A 27,794-nucleotide genomic window follows, 5' to 3' on the forward strand; every position below is an offset into this window, starting at 1 on the left:
CCCCTCTCCCCGGGGGCTCCTTGGCTGGACTCCCTGGGGCATTCTGGAGTGGAGCGGAGCGTCTGACAATGGCAGAATGGCTGGGCTCACTTAAGACGCCTCTCCAGCTCTTGTTTTTGGTTCATTATTTTTTTTCCTCCCCTCCGTCTCTTTTTTGTGTAACGTTAAGTTCTCCAGAGAGAAGAGAGAAAAACAAAAAGAAAGAGAGAAAGAGAGAGAGAGAGAGAGCAAATGATGTCCATGCACAGGGAAACTCAAAGGAGGCTGTTGTTAGTGTCGGTTTGGATTCGGGTCAGCTTTTGGAGTCCTTTCTCTTTCACATAGACACACACAGAAGCATCTACACACACTCAGACACACACACACACACACATACACCTTGAATGTTTGTCCTTACAAATGGACCCGTACATTTTTTAGGCAAGGTGGGACATGTTTTTGTGCTGAGCTGGCAGATGTCCAATTTACAAGCGTTTTGGTGCCCTGCCACCTACCCTCACCCCCCACACGCACACACATGCCAATACCCTCAGGTATGTTCCCATGGTGGGGGGAGAGAGAGAGAGAGAGAGAGAGAGAGAGAGGGATGAGGGAGAAGGAGGGCACACCCTCCCCTTTCCACATTTGCATTGCAAATCTCCCCCCTTCCCCTCCTCTCATTCAGCAGAATAAAGAAACCAGAATAGCTTATATGTCATACTATACACTCACCCAGCTCTTTTGAAGAAATGTAGAGATGTGTGTTTTGTGTGTGTGTGTGTGTGTGTGTTGGTGGTGGTTAAGGGTGGGTTAGTGTTGCAAATGGGCCAGTATACTGTTCAACAGGGACAAGCTGTAAATGGAGCAGGTTGTGTTGAAATGGGTTCTCCTGAGAAGCCAGTGTGTGTGTGAGTGTGTATGTGTTGTGTGTAACTGACAGACAGACAGACAGTCTGTTGAGTGTGTGTTTGTGTGTGTGTGTGTGTGTGTGTGTGTGTGTGTGTGTGTGTGTGTAGTGTGTGCTGTAATTTGGCACCCCTCACCTTATCTGTTTCCAGTATCAGTGGGCCTGGTCTGAAATCTGAAGCCAGGGTTTGTTGGCCCCCTTGCTCCTGTCTAGATTACACTTGTCAGCACCAGTGTTTAGTAAACAAACACACACACACACACACACACCACACCACACACACACACGTTTTCTCATCAGTGCTTGTTTGCAGTGAACTCACTTTTTACAAGGGAAGAACCAGGGTGGAGTTGGTTTTCTACCCAGCCCCTTGGCTCTGCTGGGCTCAGGAGCAACGGATTGCAGTGGTGTGAGTGTGTGTGTGTCTGTGTGTGTGTGTGTTTGTGTCTGCGTGTGTGTGGATGGGTGGGGGTGTCTCTTAACGAGCTGGATGCTGAGCCTCCATTTAGAGACAGATCAATCTCCCATCAGACTAACTGCTCTTTCATTGAGGCACACACACACACACACACACAAACATACACACACAAAGACAGACACACACATACACACACACAACACACACACACACACACACACACACACACACACACACACACACACACACAATGTAGTCTCAGCTAGTCTTGTCTCAGATAACCATTGAGATGTCTTTGTACTGGTGACCTGCAAGTCCAAACCACTGATACGGAGATTTGCTGGTCAGGAGCAGAACTGGCCTCGCCTGCCTCTCCTCCAAATCATCCATCTGTAAACAAAATAGCCATCACCATGACAACCACCTATCACCTTTATTGACACTTTGTTTTACACACCTTGTAACTCTGGTTGGTCCAGGACCATTGTTCTTTAATAAAGGCTACATTCATATGATAACTGAATAAGGGAATTAGTGAACTCAGCAGTAGTGTGTGTGTGTGTGTGTGTGTGTGTGTGAGGGTGGTGTTAATGTGCCAATAATGTGTGGGTGTTAAGGAAGAGGCAGAGTCCTCCTCTGAGAGAATGGGAGGGCTGGAGGCAAGGCAGGTCCTCCTCTGATGAAAGAGGAGAAAAAGGAAAATGGAGGGGAAAGAGAGGAAGATGATAAATTATGAAAAAAGGGAGAAGAAGGAATGAGGAGAGGGGGAAAGAGGGAGCAGTGCAAGTGAGCGAGAGAGGAGTAGATGAAAAAAAGGGAGAAGAAGGAATGAGGAGAGGGGGAAAGAGGGAGCAGTGCAAGTGAGCGAGAGAGGAGTAGATGAAAAGAGAGGGAGGTCATATTTGAAGAGTGACGCCATCATTGATCCACTGCATCTCAGCTGATTGGAGGCTGAGCAGCAACAGTCAGTCATCACGGCCCTGGTGTGTGAGTGCTGTGTGTTTGCCCAGGGCATTTGAAGGGTATAGTGTGTGTGTGTGTGTGTGTGTGTGTGTGTGTGTGTGTGTGTGTGTGTGTGTGTGTGTGTGTGTGTGTGACGGCATTTGAAAGGAAGGTGGTGGTGTTAGTCTCTTTATGTATGTGTATGAGGGCATTTGAAGGGTGTGTGTGTGTGTGTGTGTTTATGGGCTGTAGATGGCTGGTGATTGTTTCGCCTGGCCTGAGCTGATTAATTCTAAAGCCCAGTTGACATCTCCACAGTGCTGGGCCGGCACACTTAAAAGACTCCCCCAGTCTCTCCAGAACAGGCAGCTGACAACGCAGCATTAGGCAAATCTTCCCAGTGAAATTCACCCTTCTTCAAGGCGGTGATACACTCAGCCACACACAAACCCTCACCCTGCACACACAGGCGCGCGAGACACACACACACACACACACACACACACACACACACACAAGCACACACACAAAGAGGCATTAAAGAGAAAGTCACCTTGAAAGGAATACACCACGCAACTGTTTCATTTCCCAGAGTAAGAGCACTTTTAAACTCTGCTTGTCTCCGTGTGTGTGTGTGTGTGTGTGTGTTTGTGTGTGTGTGCCTTAATTTGTATGTGTGTATGTGCTTTGCTAGGTGTTTCTCTCTCTCTCTCTCTCTCTCTCTCTCTCTTTCTCTTTCTCTCTTTCTCTCTGTTTTTGTCTGTGTGTGGCTGGTGTAATTTCTGCACGCTTTGATTTTTAAGTGTGCTCCCTTTGCTCAATTAAGGCAGCTCCAGACGAGTGTGTCTTATTTATCCGCTGGGGGAATAATTCATTATTTTTACGGTAAAAGCAGCTGTGTGCCGTCTGCAGTGTCCTTCCATCACCGCGACCCACAGAGCAGCAAACTGTTGCATTCCTCCCACCTGCCCCGAAACCATTATCTCTCTCTCTCTCTCTCTCTCTCTCTCTCTCTCTGTGATGAATGAAATGCCAAGCAATAGCAGTGGTCAGTGGTTGAAATGATTACTAGCACTCGCATTGGTCAATCAGTCCTTACATGGCCTACAACCATATTGACCAGCTGTGTGTGTGTGTGTGTGTATGTATGTGTGTGTGTGTGTGTACTGTACACTGCATTGGCATGACAATTTAGAAATAAATAACATCATCAAGGCAGAGAACGTAGAGTGGAAATGTAGAAAATACTAAACCATAAAAAGATACAGAGGTCCTAGAGCACATGGGCATGTAGGTCATTCCAAATGGACAGACGCTGCTCCGAGTTAGCTCACTTCTGACCCAAGAAGAAATGAAGGCGCTGTGCAGGCAATGCCAATCCTGCACTAATCACTGCAGGGGCTGGTGTGTCGGAGCTTAGGCTCATCTCATGTGTGTGATAAATCATTTGTGTGTGTGTGTGTGTGTGAAAGGTAGTCAGTTTTTCATGGAAATTGGATCTGATGTCCCGGGCTGTTTGATTTCCAGGCAGACAGGATTCAGCCTGATTTTGTATTTATTCTTTTTTTATCTCTTTTCTTTTCCTTTCTTTTTGTGGATGGTACGCTTCTTCACCCCTCTCAAAGAGCAGTGCAACAAGGCTGCAGTCCCTCGACTGGTTCGTTAAATTTGTGTGATTGTGTGTGTGTGTGTGTGTGTGTGTGTGTTTTAGAGGAACATAAGAGAGACAGAAGTGTGTGTGTGTGTGTGTGTGGGGGGTAAAGAGGAGGAAGAAACACGTCTATTTTCAGACTCGTCTGTGTGAACTGCTGTGTGAAGACGCTTGCCTTTTTTTTCGTAAAGGAATAACAGACAGAAGGAACGGAATCTTCCTCTCTCTTCCCCATGCTCCCTTAGGGCAGCCTGTCACAGATATTGTATGTAGCGCAGTGAGAGAAGCCGCAGCCTAAAGTGGGAAAAGCTACTGTTTTTGTGTTTGTGTGTGTGTGTGTGTGTGTGTGTGTGTGTGTGTGTACACACAATGGCATATGTGAGTCTATAAGCATGCATGTGTGCATATACTGTATGTGTGTGCTTGTGCGTGAGAAGGGATGTATATGCTCTAATGGATGGATGTGTGTGTGTGTGTGTGTGTGTATGCAGAGAGCTGGTTTGACTAGGCCAGTGAAAGAGCCTGCTGTGAAAGAATGGCGCTCTAAATTGCTTTTATTTTCTTTGTTGGGGTAGAGGGCTCACAGTTAGGCCCCGCTCGCCGCATGCTCCGAATTACTAGCGATGGCAATCTACTCTCACCCTAAGACTCCCAGAGTTCATTTCAGCCGAAAAGCAAAGCATGCACGCTTCTCTCTGACACACACACACAACACACACACACACACACACACACACAGAGAGAGAGAGAGAGAGAGAGAGAGAGAGAGAGGGAGAGAGAGAGAACGAGAATGTGAAACATCCTCTGTGTATTATCCCTGCAAAATCCTATTGGAAGATGAGCTTTTGCTCAGTGCATCCATGCGTTGGGATGTGAACTTTTGTATTGAACTCTGCCGTGCTGGTGTATCCACTTCCATCAGTTCAACGACCTACCTAACATTCTTAATACACAGTCTCAGACACACACACACACACAGACACACACACACACACACACACAGACACACACACATACACACCGACAGACAGAAACACACACACACACACACACACACACAAGGGGGCCCTTTAGGAGCGTGATGCATGGCAGCTGCTTGGGCAGGCGAGACGCGGGGGCTAATTTGATTGCTATGGATCTGTGGAACAGGGGGGCCTGCAGGAGCGATCTGATCCACTCAGCACAGGGTCAACATGATACTCACACCGGCGCTCTGTGTGTGTGTGTGTGTGTGTGTGTGTCTGTGTCTGTGTCTGTGTGTGTGTGTGTTTTTTGGGGGCAACACAAGCACATAATCTGGAACGCTTGGTGCACACCCTCAGACACACACTAACACACTCCGAAACACCCAGAGACACACACCCAGCGTCACACACACACACACACACACACACACACACACACACACACACACATATAAGGCACAAAGAGCCAGCCAGCAGGGATGATGATGCCATGATCTGTGTGGGTTATTGCCGGGTTCCCTGTAGGGTGCTGAGGGTGGCTGCCTTTGCCTTTCAAGCCCTTCTGCTCAGGCACACTGTCACCATTAGACACAAATAACCCAACACGTGTTGATTTCAATAGAAGCAAAAATAAAGAATAGAAAAAAAGAATGTACAGAATGCTTTCCTCATTTCTCTCCCTCTCTCTCTCTCTGCGTCTCCCCTGGTGAATATTGTTAGCGTAGCAGGCTGAGCGGCTGCAGAGTTGATGGTGCGCTTTGAGGACAGGCCACGCAGCGAGCCAGAGAAAAGAACACGGCCATTGATCGTTGCCTCTCTAAGTGTGTGTGTGTGTGTGTGTGGGGGGGTGTGTGCGTGTGCAATCTCCACCTCATATTCACACACACACACAGGGCCGCCCTCCTTTCCGCTCCATAACTGTTCCGCCATGCGGCCGCCATGGCGTGATAACACTAGCGGGTGTCCATAGTCTCATCCCTCATTTCTAAAAGGAGAAGAGGACACAAAACAGGAGAGCCCACAGGGGATTCCGCACTCCCACCCGCGCGCCGCACTGCCTAAGAGGGATCACGGAGGATTTGCTCTTCTCTCTCCCTCCTCCCTGCCCTCGGACACTTTTTTTTCTTCTCTTTCTTCTCCTCCCTCTTGTCGTTATTCCCCCTCTCCGTAACGGCTGATCCGTCTTTGAGGAGCGCAGATGATCTGGGGGAGATTAGGCTCTAATGAGAGAGGAACTCACATGGTGGACGTGTGTGTGTGTGTGTGTGTGTGCTTAATACAGCAGGTGAATATGAATAGATGACTCTAGAAGTATCGGTGGCAATAATAAAACTGTGCCAATGCGAGCTGACCCTGGATCAGTTTGATCCTTATCTGGTGTGGATTCGCCATGGTAGGTCTGTTTCTGAATGAGCTGCTCAGTGCCTCAGTCATTCTTCTGACTGTATGGTACTGACAGTATCATGCATTTCAGCAGTGCTGCCCAGACCTTCAGAGCGACGGCCTGGGAGAGTGATGAGGCGCGTGCAGAGCAAGAGCCGCTTTAATGCCCAATTCAATCCATTAGCAAATCAATTACACGCTGCAGAGTTCCACTGGAGGAGAGGGAGCAGGAGAGGAGGAGGAGAGGAGGAGAGTGGAGGTGTGGAGTGGAGGGGGAACCAGACGCTCGAGCTAGACCTCCTGGTCGGGAGGCAAGAGCCGGGGTTTTGGAGGGTTTTAGTGGTTTAGACGTGGCTGCAGGGTGGGGGTGGGGGGTTGTCTTGTTTTCAGAGAGGCTGCTGCTGCTGCTGCTATAGGGCCTGGCGAGCTCTCTGCACCAGGCACGGGTGACTCACGTTGCCTCTGTGCTAGATGGAGTGGAAGACTGCTTGGCATTTACAGAATGGTACCTAATTCTGTTGACACCCAAGGCAACAGAGACAGAGCTGCACGTAAACACACACACACACACACACACACACATGCACACACACATGCACACACACCTTACGACCAGTTTTCACCCAGAAATAGGTTTGTCTTTTTTCTCACACTCTCTTCTCTCTCTCTCTCTCTCTCTCCTCTTCTCTCATTTTTTCTCTCGCACCAGGGCATGTAGAGAATGATTAAACCACTATCGCAGGCTGTAATCAGCGGGTGAAATAAATTATCCGCTAGATTTGGAGGGGATGTTCTACATTTACCGGGTTCAGCCCCCTGAGCCTCCCGTGTTCTGCGATACAATCTTCGCCTCATCCATGATTCTGTTGCATTTGAGGCTGTTTTGAAATTCAAATGAGTCCCACTCGCTCTCGCTGACAAAACGCCAAGATTTATTCGACTGGTTAAGTGAAATATCCCAAGCTACGTGGGTAGGGTGTGTGTGTGTGTGTGTGTGTGTGTGTGTGTGTGTGTGTGTGTTGCCATACAGTCCAAAATGCTGTTTCTTGAGACCGAGAGAGTGTTCTTTGCCCGAGTCATGGTGGTCGGCACTTGAAAAGGAATAAAAGAAGAGCCGAAGCAGTGTGTGCGCTCATCAGCTTTGAAGTCTCTCTGTCTCCCTATCAAAAAATGGGAATTTATCCCACCCGTAACACACACACACACACACACACACACACACACACACACACTCACACATGCGCCCTCTCTCACCCTCTCTTACCCCTCTTTTTGTATTTCTTTCAAGGAGTCTCACTGTCTTCCCTTGTGTTGTTTTCTCTCTCTCCTTCTCTCATTCTCTCTCTCTCCCTCCCCTCTCTCTCTCTCTCTCTCTCTCTCTTTCTTTCTCTCAGGCTTCACTGGCACATACTAGGCTGATCACACAGTGTTGCCATAGATGGAATGAGAGTAATAATGTAATAATACAACAAAAAGCCTGAACTGAGAGTACTAATAAAATAAGATTTAAAGCTTGTTATGACAGTACTAATCAAAGCAAACATAGCTATAAAGAGAGCAATAAGGCCTTACCACTTTCATTTCTTTTATCTCATCTCTCTTATTTCTCTAATCTTCCATCCCATTGCTCTTTCATTCTCTCACTCTCTCTAACCCCATCCCATCTCTCCATCTTTCTCCCACTTCATCTTTCGTATCCTCTCTTCTTTCCCCCCTACTTGCTCACTGAATCTCTCGTGCTATTAGGATTTGAGCACCTCAGTGCTTAAGTGCTGGATGGGAATCTCAAGGGCAGGACCCAAGAGCCTGGACAGTCTCTCGGAGCAGAGCTCATTTCAATATGCCTGGCTCTCCTCTCGTCCTCCTCTCCTCTAAGACTTATTCTCTCTCTCTCTCTCTCTCTTCTTTCCTTTTTCTTTTTTTTTTTCTTTTTCAGTCTTTTTTCTTTATTCCTTTCTTTTTCTCTTTGACCACCCTAGTCCCTAAATGTCTCTAGTTTCTTCGAGGGAGCAAATGAGATAAAAAGCTCTATTTTATCAGAGGGAGAAAAGTATATGTGTGTGAGTGTAATAATGAGCTTTAGAAATGTGTTTTTCCACTTCAGTTGCTTTAAGAGCAAGGATCGCCCACCGAGGACAAGTTCAAAGTCGACTTCACCAACTACCCTTGCACTTTCTCCTCTTCTACGCTCTCCCTCTGTCCTTTCCCCCAGTCTCTCTCTCTCTCTCTCTCTCTCTCTCTCTTTTCATTTTATTCCATTTCATCTCTCTCTCGTTATACTGCTGACTTCTCCTTCACCTCCATCTAGGCACTTTAATGCAGAGTTTGGTGTGTTTGTGTGTGTGTGTGTGTGTGTGTGTGTGGTCATTGGTGTAGTTTCAAATTTTGTGATTATCAACTGTGAGATCACTAGAGTCTACTAGCATTGCAGCCACTGAAAGTTAGTCCTTCGATGTACTTGCCACTGCCCCATACCCATGTTTACACACACATACACACACACACACACACACACACACATGGCCCTGACACATAAACCCTGTTACCCCATGACACTTCTAATCTCGGCCAGATTATGTTAAACCGCAGATCTGCTCATTTTTGAAAGTAGGAGTGGAAATTAAAAAAAAAACTGGTACTGATTCTTTGACCAACAATTTCCATTGCATATGTATTCTTTCTCTCTCTCTTTCTCTCTCTCTCTCTCTGTGTGTGTGTGTGTCTATCTCTCTCTCTCTCCCTTTCTCTCTGTGTGTGTGTGTGTGTGTTTGTGTGTGTGTGTGTTTGTATTTGTGTAAATTGTGTTTAAAAATGTGTAGGATTTGACATCTGTGGGCTGGGCCTTCACACGCAAATGTGTGTCTATGTGTGTGTGTGTGTGTGTGTGTGTTTGTATTTGTGTAAATTGTGTTTAAAAATGTGTAGGATTTGACATCTGTGGGCTGGGCCTTCACACGCATATGTGTGTCTATGTGTGTGTGTGTGTGTGTGTGTGTGTGTGTGTGAATGTTATCGTATGCACAGTGTCTCCTCAGTACGCAGTGTCTCCTCAGTTCTCTATAATTAATCTGGAGTAAGATGGCACGCGGCAGCTGCCTGCAGTCTTCTGACATTCATTTCACAGAAAAGCAATTAATGTTTTACCCCCCTTCCCTTACACACACACACACACACACACACACACACAAGGGCTTAAATTTCACTGCGGGATTGCGGGTTTTGCGCATAAAGTCCCGCAACTCTATCCATCATAATGCGAGAAATTCCCGCATACACTTTTACAGCCTGTCTGATGACGTTAATATAATCATGAAGTGGCGTGAATGCGGTGCTATTGACCGGACGGATCAACTACCGAGTTGAATTGAACATAGCCTCATGCAGACGCAGACACACACACACACACACACGGGAGAGAGAGAGAGAGAGAGAGAGAGAGAACACCACTTTGCGCTTATGCAAATAGGCTGCTCAACCATGGCAAACTTTTACATCTGGAAAGAGCTCCTTGGTAACTATCCTGCTAGCTCAGGTCACGTCAACACTTGATCCCAGAAAGATTGTCTTCGACTTGTTAGTTTTTTGAACATTTATTCTATCTAATGACATAGAAAACATAATGATTTGCATCCACATATCCTTATGCACTATGCACAACTTTTATTCACTAGCGACTAGCCTAAAACAGTCAGGCTGAAGGGAGGCTAATTACTCTCACGTATTTTCTTAAAGTGACAGGCACTCAATTACACCTACTCATCACCAATGTACACTCAATTAGACCTACACACCACATTAAAGATATGTGATATATAAGTGTTATAGGTTAAACTTCAAAATGAAGCATTCATATTACTAAATATGTTTAGCTACTAGTAATTACTAGTAAAATGTTATACATTAAAAAATACATTATTAACTAAATACACTCTATATGAATTTAAAAATATATTAAATAGAAACATATCACATAAGCCATCATTTTCAGTTTGTGTGTGTGTGGAGAGAGTCAAGCAGAATCTAGGATGTCCACTGTTGTGAATGATCCCACTACAGTATATATTACTGATGACGTCAGGGTGGTGGGGGCACCAAAATCACTTTTTAAAAAAAGTATCGAAGAAGTATCGAAATCGCAATTCTTGACTTGGTATCAGAATCGACCCCCAAATTGTGTAAATCCCCCCTACATGAATAACCTAAGGGGGGAATTCCCCCCCATTTTGGAAAATGAATTTTAAGCTCTGCACACACACACACACACACAACACATTCACCCACCCAAACTCTCACTGTCAGTCTTTCGCTTTCTCTCTCTCTTACACATATGCATGCATGCACACACACACACACACACACACACACAATCACTGTTGTTACATTACATTACATTACATTACATTTCATTTAGCAGACACTTCTTGACCAAAGTGACTTACATATGTCAGCTATATTACAAGGGATCACATTGTCCCGAGACAACTTGGGGTTAAGTGCCTTGCTCAAGGGCACAACGGTTGGAAGCTGGAATTGAACCGACAACTTTCAGGCTACTGCACGCTAGCCCAGCTCCTTAACCACTACACTACCACCGCCCCCACCGTTGTTGTTTTGATGACAATCCTGAATCCAGTTCAGGTTCTGTTATGGACTGGAGAATAATGTGAAATGTTAATTGATAGCACCTTTCATTTGTTGCAGTCTAGTGAAAAGTGTGTGTAGGTGTGTGTGCGTGCAAATTGTGCATGTGTGAGTGTGTCTGTGTATTGTGTGCACAGACCAAAACAAACACCACATGCATGCGCCCAAGCACATTGAGAATAGAGATAAATATACACTCGTTTTTCTTTCTCACCTCTGAGTTACACACATACATTGCTGAGAGGGCAGAGCTTAAATCTCCATGTCACACACACACACACACACACACACACACACACACACTCTCTGTCTCTCTCCCTCTCTTCTGTGTGTGAATCCAATGTCGACCCAAAGACAGCCTGTGCATTCGACCATTAATCTTTTTTCTCTCTCTTTCTCTCCCTCCCTTTCCTCCTCCTTTTTCACTGTGCCCTCTTCCCTATCTCTCCTGCCGTCTGTCATTCAGAGCTATAGAAATAAAGCAGCATTATTTGCAGAGCTTCACTGAATCCACACACACACACACACACACACACACACACACACACACACACACACACACACACACACACACACACAGGAAAGTGGAAAATAGAATCAGTTAAACCTTTCCGTTGCCCTGGAGATGTCATGTATCTATGTTGTCATTGGAGAATGCTGTTCTACACACAGATACTCCGAGAGCGAGAACGAAGACAGAGATAGGACATGGAGCATCAGTGAGGGAGGGGGGGAGGGAGGAGGGAGGGAGAAAGATGGCCTTGACAGATTGGGCTTTGTAGTGATCACTCCCTTGGAGGCCTTGCGGTGTGTGAGATGTGACGACCTGCTCTAACAATGAAACACATCCAGCGCTGCACAATTAGAGCTGCACTGCACTGCACACACTGTGCACTAGTAATGTTCCCTCTCCTGTGGATTAGAGGACACAAACTATGTGCCTCTATGTGTGTGTGTGTGTGTGTGTGTGTCTGTGTGTGTGTGCGTCTGCGTGTGTGTGTGTGTGTATGCACGCGTGTGTCTTTAAAGCAGAGAAAGACCTTGGTGTGTCTCTTGAATATGCTGCATGTGTAGGGTTGTGCCTGTACGATAGAGAGAGAATGAGAGTGATTATATGTGTGTGTGTGTGTGTGTCAGTCAGTATCGGTCCAGGGTGACTTCATTAATTGCACAGGGACGCTGCTTCCCAGCCTATGGACAGCAGATGTGCCCTGATATATGAAGCTGACAGGAAAGGGGCAGCGTTGCGATAAGGCCCAGCCTCTAATTGCCAGGAAGAGCGGCCATCTCCATCCGCCATCTCCCGCCGTAATGCACCTTTTATTAGCTCCAAGCACTCACGTGAGAGTGTATTTTCAGTAGGCTAGTGTGTGTGTGTGATGTGTATGTGTGTGTGTTTGTTTATGTAATTGTGTGTGTGTGTATTATGTGTATGTGTAGGAGTAAGTGCCTATAAAGTGGCCGATATAGCAATGCAAAGTGTTTGTGCCTTTGTGGGCCTGAGGTGAATGGAGAGGCTGCTGCTGCCTCATCTGGACTGGGGGTGGACGTCTCCAGCAATGTCAAGGTCAGCTTCTCTCTCCCCCTGGGAAGCCATGTTTACATAAACGCACTCTTCCATTCCATCCCCTCCGACCGCCAGAGGTAACAGGATATCTGCAGTGTACAAATGGCAGCAGATGAGGGTCACAATAGTTATTTTAGCTGATATGACAATGGAATGATCAGGCTGACCTCAGAGGGAATGTGTGTGTGTGTGTGTGTGTGTGTGTAGTGTAATGAATTAAGGACGTGTTTGCTGCACTGAAGGAAGGAATAAGGAGCGTGGCAGCCGGTCAGGGACAGACTACCTGAACAGAACAGGAAATGAGTCTACAAATGGCAGCAGATGAGGGTCACAAAAGTTGTTTTAGCTGATACGACTGTATATGGAGCGATCAGGCTGACCTCAGAGGGAATGTGTGTTTGTGTGTGTGTGTGCGTGTGTGTGTGGATAATGAATTACCTGTGGGCTGCACTGAAGGAAGGAATGCTGTGCACGGCAACAGGTCAGGGACAGAGCCCCTGGGCAGGAAGTGAGTGTAGGAGCAGCTCGGCTTAGCCCAGGCAGCCATGACGCCTGCACATACAGCACACTGAATTCACAGAAAAATGAAAGCAAGAAAAAGGGAGCAAAGAGTATTTCTTTTTCTTCAAAAGCGGAGCACATCCATCCATCTACACACACACACACACACACACACACACACACACACATAATGTAGATCTACACATGTGCACTGCACACACGGTATCTCAAAAGGACCTCACAACACAATTATTATTTCAATGGGAAAGCATTTTAATCATTTCTGTCGTGTGATTGCAGCCTTTGATATTTCTCTGCATGGGCCCTTCTGAGTCTCTCTCCTGGACTTGAATGCCATGTTCCGATGGAGATGGAGAGATAAGGAGGAGCAATGAAAGGTTGCATGAGGAAGAGGAGGAGGAGGAAGAGAGGGCCCTCATAGCTTTCTCTATCTCTCAGTCCCTATTAGCCATTTGCTGAAACAGGCAGCTGAACAGAACACACAGCCGTGTGTGTGTGTGTGTGTGTGTGTGTCTGTGTGTGCGTGTGCGTGTGCGTGTGTGTGTGTGTGCGTGTGTGTGTGAGCGTTGTGAGTGCACATCAAATTATGTTTCTTTGCAGGAAGGAAAAGAGAAAACAAATGATAACCAGAAAAATAAAAGGATTGTGTGTGAGTTCAGGCAAAGACAAAGGATTCAAAAGAACACACACACACACACACACACACACAATACCCTGACAAAAAAAGAGAAGCCAAAGGCCTGTTTGTTTGTGTGTTTGGTTTGCTAAGCGAAGATTATGGTGAGGCGTGTTTCCACGGTGTTGCCATGAAACAAAAGTAAATCTCTTTGAAATCACATTCAGGTGAGACAACGCTCCATTAGAGATTATGTTTGAAGTGTCATCTTTCTCTCCCCCGCAACAAAAGAAAACGCAGAGAGGGATAAAATAAGATTCTTCATGTTTTTGTTACACCTCAAGCACACACATCTTACTAGCGCACAATCAGGTTGTTTCCTTTAATCTTCTCAAAGCTCAATGCTGGTGTTACTCAAACACAGGTCATAAATGAGGAGGGGAAACCGGATAACTAATGGGGAGATTAGTCTCCTGCCCCGCCTGGCCTCGCCTCCCTGTTTGACCTGGTCAATACTGTGTACCATATCGTGGAGAGCAGAGTTGCTGTTTGAGTCTATACACATACATTTATATAGTTCTCCTCACACACACACACACACACACACACTCACGATCATGACCTGACGCATTCAGACACACACACTGGGTTCTCCTCACACGTACACTGTGCACACACACACACCACGGTATTGACTCTTGGCCGTCGAGCAAACAGACTGGTTGGGCAACATCAATGCTGTGTGAAGTAATTGAGACTCATCGGAGAGGATACACTCTTGGCTTATTGGCTTTCCCAGTGTGAGAGGAAGATCCATTGTGTGTGTTTGTGTGTGTGTTTGTGTGTCTGCGCTTGCATCAGAGTTTGTGTTCATCTTACACGTGTAAAGCCTGTTCTGCAGGCATAAGGTCGCCAGCGTCTCTATAAAGGTGGAACCAAACACAGAGGGTTTTAGTGAGACAGATGTTTCCTGTAAGGTAGTATTAGTGGGCGCGCGTGCCAGCACTTTAAGATTCTGTAGGTACATGTTCTTTGTGCAGAGGACCGGAAATGGGACTCCAGCTCCCCAGCTGGACTGCAAGAATGGCCATACATTATTCATTAGCTCTCTCACATGATACACACACACACACACACACAGATACATTATCTTTCTCACAAATGCATTTTCATAGTCTGACTTTGACCCCTTCCCCTTTCTGCCCATACAGGAGCTACCTCTGTCCCTCTTCTATACATGTGATATACATATAGCTACACCCAAATCTCCATCTCTTTCGCTCTCTCTCTTTCTCTCTCTCACACACACACACAGTGAAGCTGCTTATACCCCACTTCATCCCAGTGTGAGCTCATCATGGTTACTGTGGCCGCCAGCTCTCCAAAAAGAGCATTTTTCTCCCTTCTTTCTTTCTCTCTCTTTCTCTCTCTCTCTCTCTCTCTCTCTCTCTCTGTCTGTCTGTCCCCGCAGTGGGTCGTGTGGAGTTCAGAGCGTTTGAATTCTGAATGTTTGGAGTGTTTAATTAGCATGTTTTCCCCGAGTCATTAAACTGTACAAATCTGAGGATTACAGGAGGCTCACACACCTGTCCCTTTCTCTCCCCCCATCCTCTTCTCTCTCTCTCTCACACACACTCTCCCTCTCTCTAGCTCTCTCTCCCCTGCTATCTCTCTCTCTCATTTATTAATCATCACTTGTTCACCAGGAGATCATGTTGCTCACTAGGTCTCATTTTGGTGTCACGCACACAGCACCTAACCTGTCTCTCTCTCTCTCTCTTTCTCTCCCTCTCTTTTTTTCTCTTTCTCTGTCTCTCCTTCACAGACAGACAATTTCCCCGCTGAGCCCAATTACATGGGGAGCAGGCAACAGTTTGTTCAAAGGTAAGGGCTATTAAATGGCCTGCCCATGCGTGGCCTGTCACATCACACACACACACACACACACACACACAGACCAGACCCCTATATTAGAACCCATTTCACCTGGATGAGCCAGCACACAGACAGACACTGTATCCCTACACACACCTACATAGGCTACACTTTTAGACTCACAGACTCATTCTTCTTCCTCTTTGTGAGGTGATTCATTTTCTCCCTCTTGTGTTTGGCAGCAGCTCAACATTTAAGGACCCCGAGCGGGCCAGCCTCCGTGACAGTGGCCACGGTGACAGCGACCAGGCCGACAGTGACCAGGACACCAATAAAGGCTCCTGCTGCGACATGTCGGCCAAGGAGGCGCTCAAACTGAAAGCTGCTGGACCCAAAACACAGCTACTGGAGCAAGGTACACACAAATGCACACACACATGCGCGCACACACACACACACACACATACACACACACACACACACACACACAGATACAGATACATGCAAACATACGTATGTGTGCTGAAACAGGTGGGTGCTCAGTGTTCCCCTAGAAATTTTTCCAACAGCGGTGCTATTACTTGGGGGTGTTTGCATTTTTTTTTTTTTTTTATATCATACCTTCGTGTTTCTTTTGTGGACATTTTTCAGCTTTCTTTTTACATTATTGGTTAAAAATGATAGAAGAAAAATGAAATGCAGCACAACCCAGAAAAATATTATTTACAATTTATTTAAATTTGTCTTAATGGCAAAGGCCACACCCAATCTGCGAGCACTTAATTTTTCTGGGCTTTTCAAATAACATCTCTAAGGCTCTTTGGTAATTTAATTGAATTGTTGGGGACCATTAATGCTGACACGCATGCTGCGTAGCCAGATGCTCTCCTATTAGTCTATTTCTCAGTCCCAAAACAACAAACCCATTATAAAAAAGTAAATACTCACTTTTTCTTCTACATCACTCCCACAGTTACCATACAACTCACTCACAATTAACTTAAAGGACCTAGGCTACTTGATTGAAGTCGACCGTTAGTCTCACCGTCAAGAGAGCGCTGAAGTTATGAGAACCGTCTTTTCTGATAAGAGAATGTAGGCTCCTATGTCTAATGCATAAGCGTGAAAAGGTCTGTTTGTGATAGCCTATTATAGCTAAGTGGACAGAATTTAGGCTATCGTATATGCCAACATATGCTCATATTTCCTTTAACTATCAGAAAGTTTAAACAGGCCTAGACTGTGTTAAGCCCTAGCTTTCCCATGCAAACATTACATGTAGCCCTACGCTAGCGTTACAAGTCTAGGCTACAATTAATGTTAAGACCATACACCTTGTAGCACATTGGTTTACTCTATTATTGCATTACTTACGTTTTAATAATTTGTCGTTGAATGTTGATGGAGGCTCATCTTTGGGAAATCAGCTCTCTGGATAAAATTGTCAGCCGGACAAGAGTTCTCAGAGTTAGCGACACCGGACGTAAATCAATCAGCAGAAGAACCGCATCACAACAGTAGGCTAAATCGCCAACAAACTTTTTTCCCCATGTTAAATTAATTTCGGTAATCATGAATTGGTTTCTTTTTATTTGATGTAGGCTAGGAGAGGAGGATGCATGTTTCACATTAGTGTCAATGTGTCAAAGCAGGCTTTGGATCAGAGGAATTGCTCAAGCTTAACATATGGCATAGGCTACAAGCGAATTCCGCGGCATACAAACAGCTTGATGAAATATAACTAATATCATTTTTATTGTCACCAGGCCTATAAAAGTAGGCTATTTATTGTGTAACCTACAAGTGAGCGATGACACCATGGGCTACACTGTGGCGAACAAGACCCCATCAGTCGGGATAGCTAAACAATGTAACCGTGTTCAGAGCGTGGCTAGCCATATGGGCTGCAGACTTGTCTTTGGGCTTGTAATCACCTGACACATCATGCCGCATATATGTCCTGAATAATGAGGCGCTAAGTGCGGATTTGATGCATAACTTACTCAAGACTTTCAGAAAACAATTTCGAGATGGCGTTGGCGTTGTGCTTTTACAGTGTGTTAAGTGAATCTCGTGATATTATGTTGCTGCGGCGCTGAAAATCCAGCGGCGGCGCTGCGCCGCTGTTAAATACACTGTAGGGGAAACACTGGTGCTCCTATAGAGTACCAAAGCCATGACATAGCGTTGTCAAGGCAGCAATTTCACTGGACCTAAACAAAATCAATCTAACAATCATAATAATCACCATAGCGGTGGCTTTCTTAATCTATTTCAATAATTTTACAACGTCTCTAAGACTTTAGTATATTTTTTACAATGTAGAAATCACATACTACAACATATATGCATACCAACACGATCAAATTCGTGACTACAGAGTTTTATTTTAGCATGGGTTATCTCCGTAAAAGAGACCTGCATGTAACTTCACAGCATGCGGTTAAAATCCTTAAATTCGCGGATGTGTTTTTTTTTTTTTTTTTGGCAAAAACGTCACTCTTAAAACAGCTGCTAGTCTTTGAGAAGACGTGAAATATCCACTGGAATTTTGTTTCTTTCTATTACACCTGCCAGGGAATCCGTGTTATGTGGCTAAGCTGTTCTAATGGCTATAGCCTATATTTAAAACAATTTATTAGCTAGAAATGATGCCACATGTCTACATTCAATGCTGTTTAAGCCACTTCGAAAGTTTGTTTAGATCCAGTGATTCTGCCATCATGGAAACGGAATGTCACACTTCGGTACTCTATTCCATCTGTACAACATGTGCATATACAACAGCACACACAAACACACACACAAACACACACACACACACACACACACACACACACACACACACACACACACACACACAAATAAGTATGTCCACAAGCAAAGCTGCTGGAGGGGGTTGATGATTAGTGTATCTCCACCCAGCACAGCACATAGTACTGCTGTAATAATGTGCTTGTTGTTCCACACAGCGTCGTTTAGAGCTGCAGATCACACATCCCTTTTTTCTTTCCTTCATTTCATGACCTTCACATTCTTCCTGTTCCTCTCTAAAAAGTGTGTTTTTCTTTCATCTCTCTCTCTATCTCTCTCATTATCTGTCTGTATCCATCGCTTTCTTCCTGCCTAATTGCCCATTCCTCTTCTCCTCCCTCACCTCTCACTCTATCCTCCCCTCAGGTTTATTCTTCTTTCTATAATCCATCTCTTCATTCACTCACTCCCTATTTATTTATTAATTTGTTTGGTGGGGGGGGGTGGGCTGTTGTGTTGCGGTGGCGTAGGTTGGCCATGGGCTTATGGGAGCAGACAGGCCCATTATGCTTTCATAAGGCAGGGCCTCTTTAGCTCCTGTGTGTGGCCTCACCGGAGAGCCAGTCATCGCCGGCACCCGCTAAAACTTTCATCAGCGAACACTGAAAATGACTTAGCCAGCCCGCCCTGTGCTCCCGTCCCAGTCCTGTTCTGCACTCCTCCGGCGCGCTCTCTCTCTTTCTGTCTCTCTCTCTCTCTGTCTCTCTCTGTCTGTCCCTCCCTCTCTCTCTCTCCCTCGCTCCTCCACCATTAAAAATGGATAATTATCCTAAGCGCTGTTGGCGGGACAAATTACACGTGACATGTGTAGAACAATAACTCAGCGGAGCCGAGCATGTCCCCTCCCGCCTGCTTTAGCAGGGACCGCTGGGACTGTGTGTGTGTGTGTGTGTGTGTGTTTTCGTGCTGGTGAGTGCTCGGGAACGATGTTGGAGTTTTGTATCAGGGTTGTCCCACAGACACAGAACTCGTGTTTAAAACTATTACACAGAAGCTGAAACCCTCAATAGAGGATTCTCCAGAAAATGAGAGAGAAAGAGAGAAAGAGAGAGAGAGAAACAGGGAGGGAGGGGGAGAGAAAGAGAGAGAGAAAAAATGGTGGGACCCTTGGAACAAATGGACTAAAGAGAGTCATAAATCAAATATAATAGTACAATTAATCAATAGAGCGGGGATGTTCTTGTTTTATGGAAGACCAGAATGAGAGAGAGAGAGTGAGAGAAGAAGAGAGAGGGAAAGAGGTCCATAGCCTTTTTTTTGCCTGCCTTGATTATGCCATGTGTGCGCAGGTTTTTTTATTTCATTTTGTGACTGTGTGTGTGTGTATATTGTTTTTTGCCTGTTTCACCGGGATTTTCACGGAGATGGAACAAACACGCTGGCAAGAGAAATTGGCCAATTACGGCGGGCCATATGTTTGAGATTTGGAGAATGTAGCCACTTAATGGGGCATGCGAGCGGACCGAGAGAAGCGGCAAATTAGCCGCTTTATCGCTGTGACGCCAGCAGGCAAGTGTGCATGTGTGTGTGTGTGTGTGTGTGAGTGTGAGTGAGTGAGTGCAACAGCGACAGTTAGACAGTATGTCACCCTGCAACCCCACTACACACACCACCTCCATTCCCAAATGCGTACACACCCTGGTGAATTTCTGGTGCCGCTGCTGTGTGTGTGTGTGCGTGTGTGTGTGTGTGTGTGTGTGTGTGTGTGTGTGTGTGTGTGTGTGTGTGTGGCATGTGTGTGCGTGTGTATGTGTGTGTGGTCAGGTCAGCCACCTCTGTTTCCAGTGACAGCACTCCCAGCACCCCCCTGGAGTAATATATCACCCCTGACTTTGCCATGGCGCCGCTATAAAGCATTTATGAAGGTGTTACATAGCTGTTATGTAGTTACCTTTTGTGTGTGTGTGTGTGTGTGCGTTTCCAAATGTGACACCTAACCTTAGACGGAGTTGTGTGCGTGTGTGAAGTGTCAGTTTATCTTCTCAGTGAATAGACTGGAACATTGGATGCAGTGTGTAACCCCACCTCCACACTACGCCTCTCTTCTCTCCTCCACCCTTCTTCCTCCCTCTCTCTTTCTCTCTCTGCCATCCATCTCCCCCCCTTGCCATCCTTTTCTCCAACTCCTTCCACTCTCTCTCTTTCTCTCTCTCTCTCTCTCTCTCTCTCTCTCTCTCTCTCTCCACCACTTTCTCTCCCTCTCTCTCTCTGTCTCTCTCCATCTTCCTCTCTCTCTCCATGAGCATTGATTTTCAGTGAGAGGTGCTACAGTGCTGTTAAACTGTCTGCAGCTGGGCCTGTTTTGCCAATAACACACATGAGCAGCCTGCCTGCCTGCCTGCCTGTCTGGGCCAGTCCACTCTGCGCTGCTGGGGCTGGAGGTGGCTGGAGAGCTGGCTGTGGGCCAGTGGCCGGCCCCAGTGGAGAAGGCAGGAGCCGGGGAAGGGATGCTCTGCACTGGCTGGGGAGGAGCTCCTGGGTCAGGCCCTGTGGAGACAAGGCTCCACTCCAGTGCCATGGCAACCACCCTCCCTCTGCTCTCTTCTCCTTGCATGTGTCTGGTGATGTGACATATCTTAGCATCCCTCAATATGTTAGCATACTCCCGTTAAGTACCAGCCCTTTGTATTATGTATGTGTGTGTGTGTGTGTGTGTGTGTGTGTGTGTGTGTGTGTGTGTGTGTGTGTGTGTGTGTGTGTGTGTATGTGTGTGTGTGTGTGTGTGTGTGTGTGTGTCTTGTGTGTGTGTGTGTGTGTGTGTGTGTGTGTGTTAGAATCTGCCTGCTCCTGTAACATCTCCCCTGCATAATTTAGATGATGAAGCTTCACACTGTCCAACAAGAGAAGGAAAGGTTTTAGACTGTCACACGCCCATAGAATGCACACTTACTAACACACACACACACACACACACACACACTCACACACACACACCTCCTCCTCCTAAAAGCTGAGAACTGGAATAGCAGCTCATTTTAACAGCGTAAATGTCTCCTGCATATTCATGCTGCTGGTGTGTTTGTGTTAAGCATATTAGGGCCGGCCGGGTGCTGCTTTCTTCTCTTCTACCTTTGATTTTATTTCTCCATCTGTCCTGTTGCTGTCACTATCTTCTGTTCTACTATTTCCTGCTTTTCTTGTCATTTTCTCTCCTTTATTCCATTTTGCATTTTCTTTTCCTTGTTCTGTTCTTTCCTTCCTTCTATTTTTTCTTCTTCTTCTTCTTCCCTCATCCTCTGTTCCTTCCTCATCTCTCCCCTACATTGCTTTTGCAGTATGTCCAGTTTTCTGTGCTGCGGGCTGTATGTGTGTACAGTATGTCTGTGTTTGTAGAAAAGTGTGTGTGTGTGTGTGTGTGTGTGTGTTCACTTTTAATGCTGAGGCAGGCCTTAAGGCTCTAGTGCACATATAAATAAACAGTGTGAGTTGAGAGGAAGTCAAAAGATCTCTACTGCATTGCATGCACACACACACACACACACACACACACACACACACACACACACACACACACACAGGCATCACATCACATTACACACACACACATGCAGACACACTGGCATCACATCACAAACACATACGCACTAGAAGACCCACACACACACCACACACGCAAACACACACTTGTACAGTTGTACACATACCATCCACCCCAATTAGGGTCTATTTTTTGCTCAGTACCTGCACAGCCAGGTCAGTTCACACACACCCCGCCCACAGACAGACACACACACACACACACACACACACACACACACACACACACACACACACACACACACACCCCTCCCCTAGTCCCAAAAATGGCAGTAGTGAAGAACTACAAGTGTTCAGAACAAGTGGCTCAGCTCCCTTGTGGAGCACAGATGCTCCTGCCGGCACCACTATCAGGGACGGCGTATGCCTCTGGATTCAGCTGTATGCCTTATATGTTTCTCTCTCTCTCTCTCTCTCTCTCTCTCTCTCTCTCTCTCTCTCTCTCTCTTTCACTCTTTCTCTGTTGTTTTTTAATCCTTTCTCCTTGCTGAATTGCAAGTGTAATTGGATTAGAGTTTAAATTGCCATTTGAACAAACACACTGTGCCCTGGCCCCACTTATTGTGTTCTCCATCTGTGAGCCCTTCTCCCCCTCCCCCTCTCGATTCCTCTCCTCACCCCCCCATCACATCTCATCTCTCTCTCTCTCTCTCTCTCTCTCTCTCTCTCTCTCTCTCTCTCTCTCTCTCTTTCTCTCTCTTTCTTGTGTGTTGCTTTGTGCAGGGCCACGGTCTTTATTATATAATGACTGGACCCATGTAGTTGAGTAGTGGGGTGGTCATTAAGTGGATGAATGCAACAAATATGTGTCTCCACTGGGCTCCTCTGGAAGGGTGATGTGTGAAGGGCTGCTTGCAATGAGACCTTCACTGTGTGACACACACACACACACACATATGCATACACAAATTCCACCTATGAGAGACGGAGGATTTTGTGTGTGTGTGTTTTGTGTGTGTCTGTGTGTGTTTGTGTTGGTGGTGGTGGTGGTGGGGGGGGGGGGTGTAATGGGGGCTGATCGGCCTTGATTGGCATAGAATAATGGAATAGTCTCCCCCTTCCTCCTGGTCTGCTATCCTACTGTCTGCATGGCTAGGATAGCATATTGGAATTGAATGATGAACTGGCAAGAGAAACAGAAAGAGAGAGAGAGAGAGAGAAGAGAGAGAGATGAAAAGGTTGGTCTTTATATGACCATACTAAAGGCTTTTAAGAACTGGAATAGCAACATAAACATAATGTAATGGGAATAAGGGAGGGGGGAAAATTGAGTGCACAAGACAAACAGAGAGAGAGAGAGAGAGAGAGAGAGAGACAGAGAGAAAGAGAGAGAAAGACATCATGATATTGAGTCCCCACCCCCTGTTATTTTGCTGCATGGTAATCGGAATCTCTCTCCGACCCGCATCAGGGTATATGGAACAGGGAGCAGATAGATGTCATGGTCTATAAGACACACACATCATGCACACACACACACACACACATGCACACACACGCACACAGCACACACATGTCGCACACACACATAAAATCTCACTCACACGCAGAAACACACAGTCCCACATACGCACACACCAATCATTGTGTTGAGACTACCTGGGAGCAATGCTTGATTGATTCGCCGTGGCTGTGGCAATGGATTGGATTGAATATGCTGCTGCTGGGTTGAGCGCTCCATAGACCAGCAGTCACTGTTATTTGCCTCTGCTGCCTGTGTGTGTGTGTGTGTGTGTGTGTGCGCGTGCATGTGCGTGTGTGTGTGTGTGTCTGTCCAACAGCAGGCCGCTCCATCACAGAAACTTTAATCAATACGTGGGGTGCCCACTGCTTTATGGCTTTCGATTGGACACACAGCTCATAAGGAGGTGTCTGTGGAGGGTTACAGCGTGTACATTTCTTCTTTTATCATCTCAGATTCACACAGTAAACGTTGCCCTGTAACAGATGCTATATCATGACCAGGAACTGACAGGGCCAATGGATAGTCAAGACACTGTGTAATAAATGCAGAATGCCGTTAATAATTGAATAATAGTCTTTATACCCAGGTAGGGAATGGTGAGAGAATGCATCTGTGTGTGTGTGTGTGTGTGTGTGTGTGTGTGTGTGTGTGTGTGTGTGTGTGTGTGTGTGCTGCAGATACAGTCTCTCTCCACAATCACATCACAGCTGTGTGTTTTACTCATTAGCATGGGATCAATGGCGGAGTGTCATCTTGAAGAAAAGTGTTTTGCACGCTCAGAAGCTCACATCATTTGTTGTTTTTGTTTATCTGTTTGGGTGTTGTCCCAGGCCCCCTGTGACAGGTGAGGTGATGCAAGTAGACTCCACCTGTTGTGATCAATTAGCCACAGACTGTTTGTTTTCACTTATTATGGTGACAGAAGAAACCGTCTTCCTAACTGAGAAATCCATGAAGCCAACATTTGTCGTTTGGGATATAAAACGCCAGGGCAGAAGAAAATGGTCGCATTACCGCTGTGTCTCACTAAATATAGCATGGTGTCCCTAGGTCTCTAGCTTCCAACTAAGTGTGAAGACTAATGTGCTTGAAGTTACTCTCACCTGTCGAAAGACCAAGGTATCTTTGTCTCCGACAGCGTCTGAACACATTAGCTGCTATTTTTTTTTACTTTCCTCAGACAGCCTGTCTTCTCTTCCGAGCCACAACTCGGGCAGATACTCTCTCCTTGCCATGCAGTTCAGCCCCCCACCCAGCCATCTTTGCTCGCTCAGATTAAGCTCTAGGCCTTATGCAAATGTGTCAGAAAGGTGTAGCATGTAAGTGGTTGGAGGGGCCTCTGTCTGAGCGAGCGTTTAATGGAAATCGGTGTGGCGTGGAACTCTTCTGATAGGATGTGTACAAGGCACATATGCACACACACACACACACACACACACACACACACACACACACACACACCACATATACTCTATCTCACACACACACACACACACTGTGAGAGAGAGAGAGAGCTACAGAATATTTTGGGAATTTAGAAGATAAATTTCCTCCCTAATAGTGACAGTCACTCATGGCAAATACAGAATTTCTTAATGCCAGGTCACACTAAAATGCCATCTTTATCTCAGATTTGCATGCATATCCTAATAATGTCAAACAACCTCCATTCATGTAAAATACATGTACAATATTACAGAGCTGTATCACAATGGTGAGTTGAGCAGTTGAGAGTGTACTGTAGCTTTGACGTTTGGTCGCCGAGAGCCTACTTCAGTTGTTTGTGGCAGTTCGCCTTGCTTTGCCTTCTTTGTCAGTGCAGGTATTGGGTGGCAGACAGCATGCTTGTCAGTGTGCTATGATTATGATTGTTGCTTTCTTCGCCCCTCATGAGGTGGAGTTGTCATGAGGGCCTGCGGACATTGGCATTAGTGCCTGCCGTTGCGGAGACTGTCAGAGGCAAATGCATTGCAATAACACGCCATTGATTTGCAGTCAGCTGAAATTACTTCAAAAAGCGCTACTCGCGTGCGACAGATGGACCACCATGTTTTCGATTGGGAGGGAGGTGGGCCGTTCTGCCTCATTCTTCTAGCATGTCAGAAAATAGCACTGGTTTTATTAAAGGGAAAGGGGAAAAAAATGCTCGCTAACTAGCATGCAATTGAAGTGTGAGAGTCTCATTTTGGAAACATAATTATGGTACGGATGTGCAACATATACACTTGCACAGTGCACACGCAGACACAAGCACACAGACACACATCACATCCCTTGTCTTGAGCTGCCAGTGTTGATGTATTGTGGAAAGGGCAGTATTGGAGAACGCCAGGTTTCAGAGTCCCTTTGGGAAAGGGAGCGCTTCGCTCATAATGATTACAGATCACTGGCAATGCAATTATCCCAGATCTCAGAATTGCACTGGAACTTTAAACAATGGTAGCAGAGCTCTGGAGACTTCTATTAGTGGAGAAAATCAAGTAGGAGGATAGGAGAATGGACATGGTTGAGCCTCGGCTCCCCAGACTGTATTTCTCACACACACACACACACACACAGCCTATGGGTTCACTTCACAGCACCAGGGTACTGTCCATCTTTAGCAGCTCAAGTGTATGGATTTGGAGTGTTTGTCAATATTCCACATGCCCTTCAATTCTGAAGAAAGACAGGCGTTTTTAGAGGTGTTGTCTCGTAGCACCCTTTTTTGCCTTTTAAATTGTTTTAATACCAGGTAAGCTTGTTTCGTCTCCAGCTTGTGTTAATGGGCGGACATCTGTTGGCAGCGTCATTGTGGAGAACAATTTAATTACAGCATTCACACGCGGCACCGTCCCAAACAGGTAGCATATGGGTGATTGTTGTTCCTTTCTTCATTGTCACATCTGTCCATTAAATATGATTAATCGAAGCGGTTGCGGCTTCATCGGAACGAGGACTTTGTTTATACACACATCTGCTTTCCCTGCAGTATGATTTGGGATTTGTTTCGGGAATGTGTGTGTATATGTGTGTGTTTCTGTGTGTGCATGTGTGCGTGTTATTTAGCAAGTTTTGTCTGTAAGGAGAAACTTTCTCTCTGGGTATCTGTGTGTATATTGTTTTGTGTGTGTGTGTGTGTGTGTGTGTGTGTGTGTGTGTGTGTGTGTGTGTGTGTGTGTGTGTGTGACTCGTTCAGAGGATGTGATGTGATTTATGGCTAACAGACTCTTCCTGTCCAAGTTTCAGTCACCCTATTGATGTTTTTCATTAAGCCAGCGCTCTTCATCTCAGCCTTCAGCTTTGACGTCTTTTTTGCCTTCTCTCTCTCTCTCTCTCTCTCTCTCTCTCTCTCTCTCTCTCTCTCTCCCTCACGTTTCCATGCATCTGTTCAGGCTGCCAGTGAGTTGGAGACACAGTGTGCTCCCGTGCTGCATCAGGCTGATTGTAATGCTTTTTGTTTGTTATTTTTGTCCCACCGAGAAACAAATGATTGGACTTCACACGCAAGTCTTAGCACATTTTCATCGCTTCTGCTAGACCAGTAATGACGTCTTTAGAATGCCTTTAGTGCAAATCACAAGGATAATCGTCTGCTGGAGTGTAAAAACTGTTTTTTTTTTAATTATTATTGTCATTTTTGTTTACTTATTTATTTATTTGTCTGTTGTTTTGTGGATGCCTGATCGTGCACAGGCTGCAACTACTCAGAGGACACAGCTCACCTTAGATCCTATTGAGAGGAAAGTAATGGCCTTCCAAAACAAGAGCAATGCATTAAGACAACTCTAAAAGTTGGCTTTTAGTTTTGGTGGTACTAAAAAGCCAGACTGCAAAATTCATTAAAACACACACAAACACACACACGCACACACACACACACACACACACACACATTGATGCATGGAAGTGTCAGCTGCAACATTTGGACTGGGAAATTAGAAGACAGAGCAATCTGGAATGGCGTTGGAGTTATCACTCAAAGTCACAGATTTTTTTCTGTCGTTCTTATTTTTTTTCTTTCCCTCTCATCTCCTGCTCATTCATGCTCTCTCTCTCTCTCTCTCTCTCTCTCTCTCTCTCTCTCTCCCTCTCATCTCTCTCCTTCCGCCTCCACCTAATTTGCCTGTGTGGAAAGAGACAAAGTCTCAGTGGCAGCCCCAACAAAGCCGTCTTAGCGCTAAGCCACTCCCGACCCTGCCAGTCTTTTAAGGGTAATATTGCAGACTTAGGATTTTGCCTCCCTCATTACTGCAGATTTTTGAGGGATTAGTCGTTACTCATTTTCAATGCGACAAAGTTTTTATTAAAATTCCATTATCTCAAGTGATTCTCATTGGGTGGTGGTGGGGGGGGGAATAACTCCTTGGTGTCCTTGTGTCTCGGAGGGTTTCGGTCATGTCCGTCACCCCGTAGATCCGCCCTCTCTGTGCGTCCTCTGGCCTGCTGGGCCGTGGAAACTCTGAGACATTAGAACTAGCGGTCATATTTGCACATGCGACATCCCTGGGATGAGCACTCCATGGCACTAAA

General features: G+C 45.9%; 1 protein-coding gene across 1 annotated transcript in view; it reads left to right on the forward strand.

Moving 5' to 3' along the window:
- pcdh17 (protocadherin 17) overlaps window positions 1-27,794 on the forward strand; it is a 70,758-nt gene that overhangs the window by 13,642 nt on the left and 29,322 nt on the right. Inside the window, 2 exon segments of the mRNA XM_048234979.1 lie at window positions 15,417-15,475; window positions 15,709-15,881. Coding sequence (XP_048090936.1) covers window positions 15,417-15,475; window positions 15,709-15,881 — 232 coding nt within the window.

The sequence above is a fragment of the Alosa alosa genome, chromosome 23 (assembly GCF_017589495.1).
Source record: "Alosa alosa isolate M-15738 ecotype Scorff River chromosome 23, AALO_Geno_1.1, whole genome shotgun sequence".
Lineage (NCBI taxonomy): Eukaryota > Metazoa > Chordata > Actinopteri > Clupeiformes > Clupeidae > Alosa > Alosa alosa.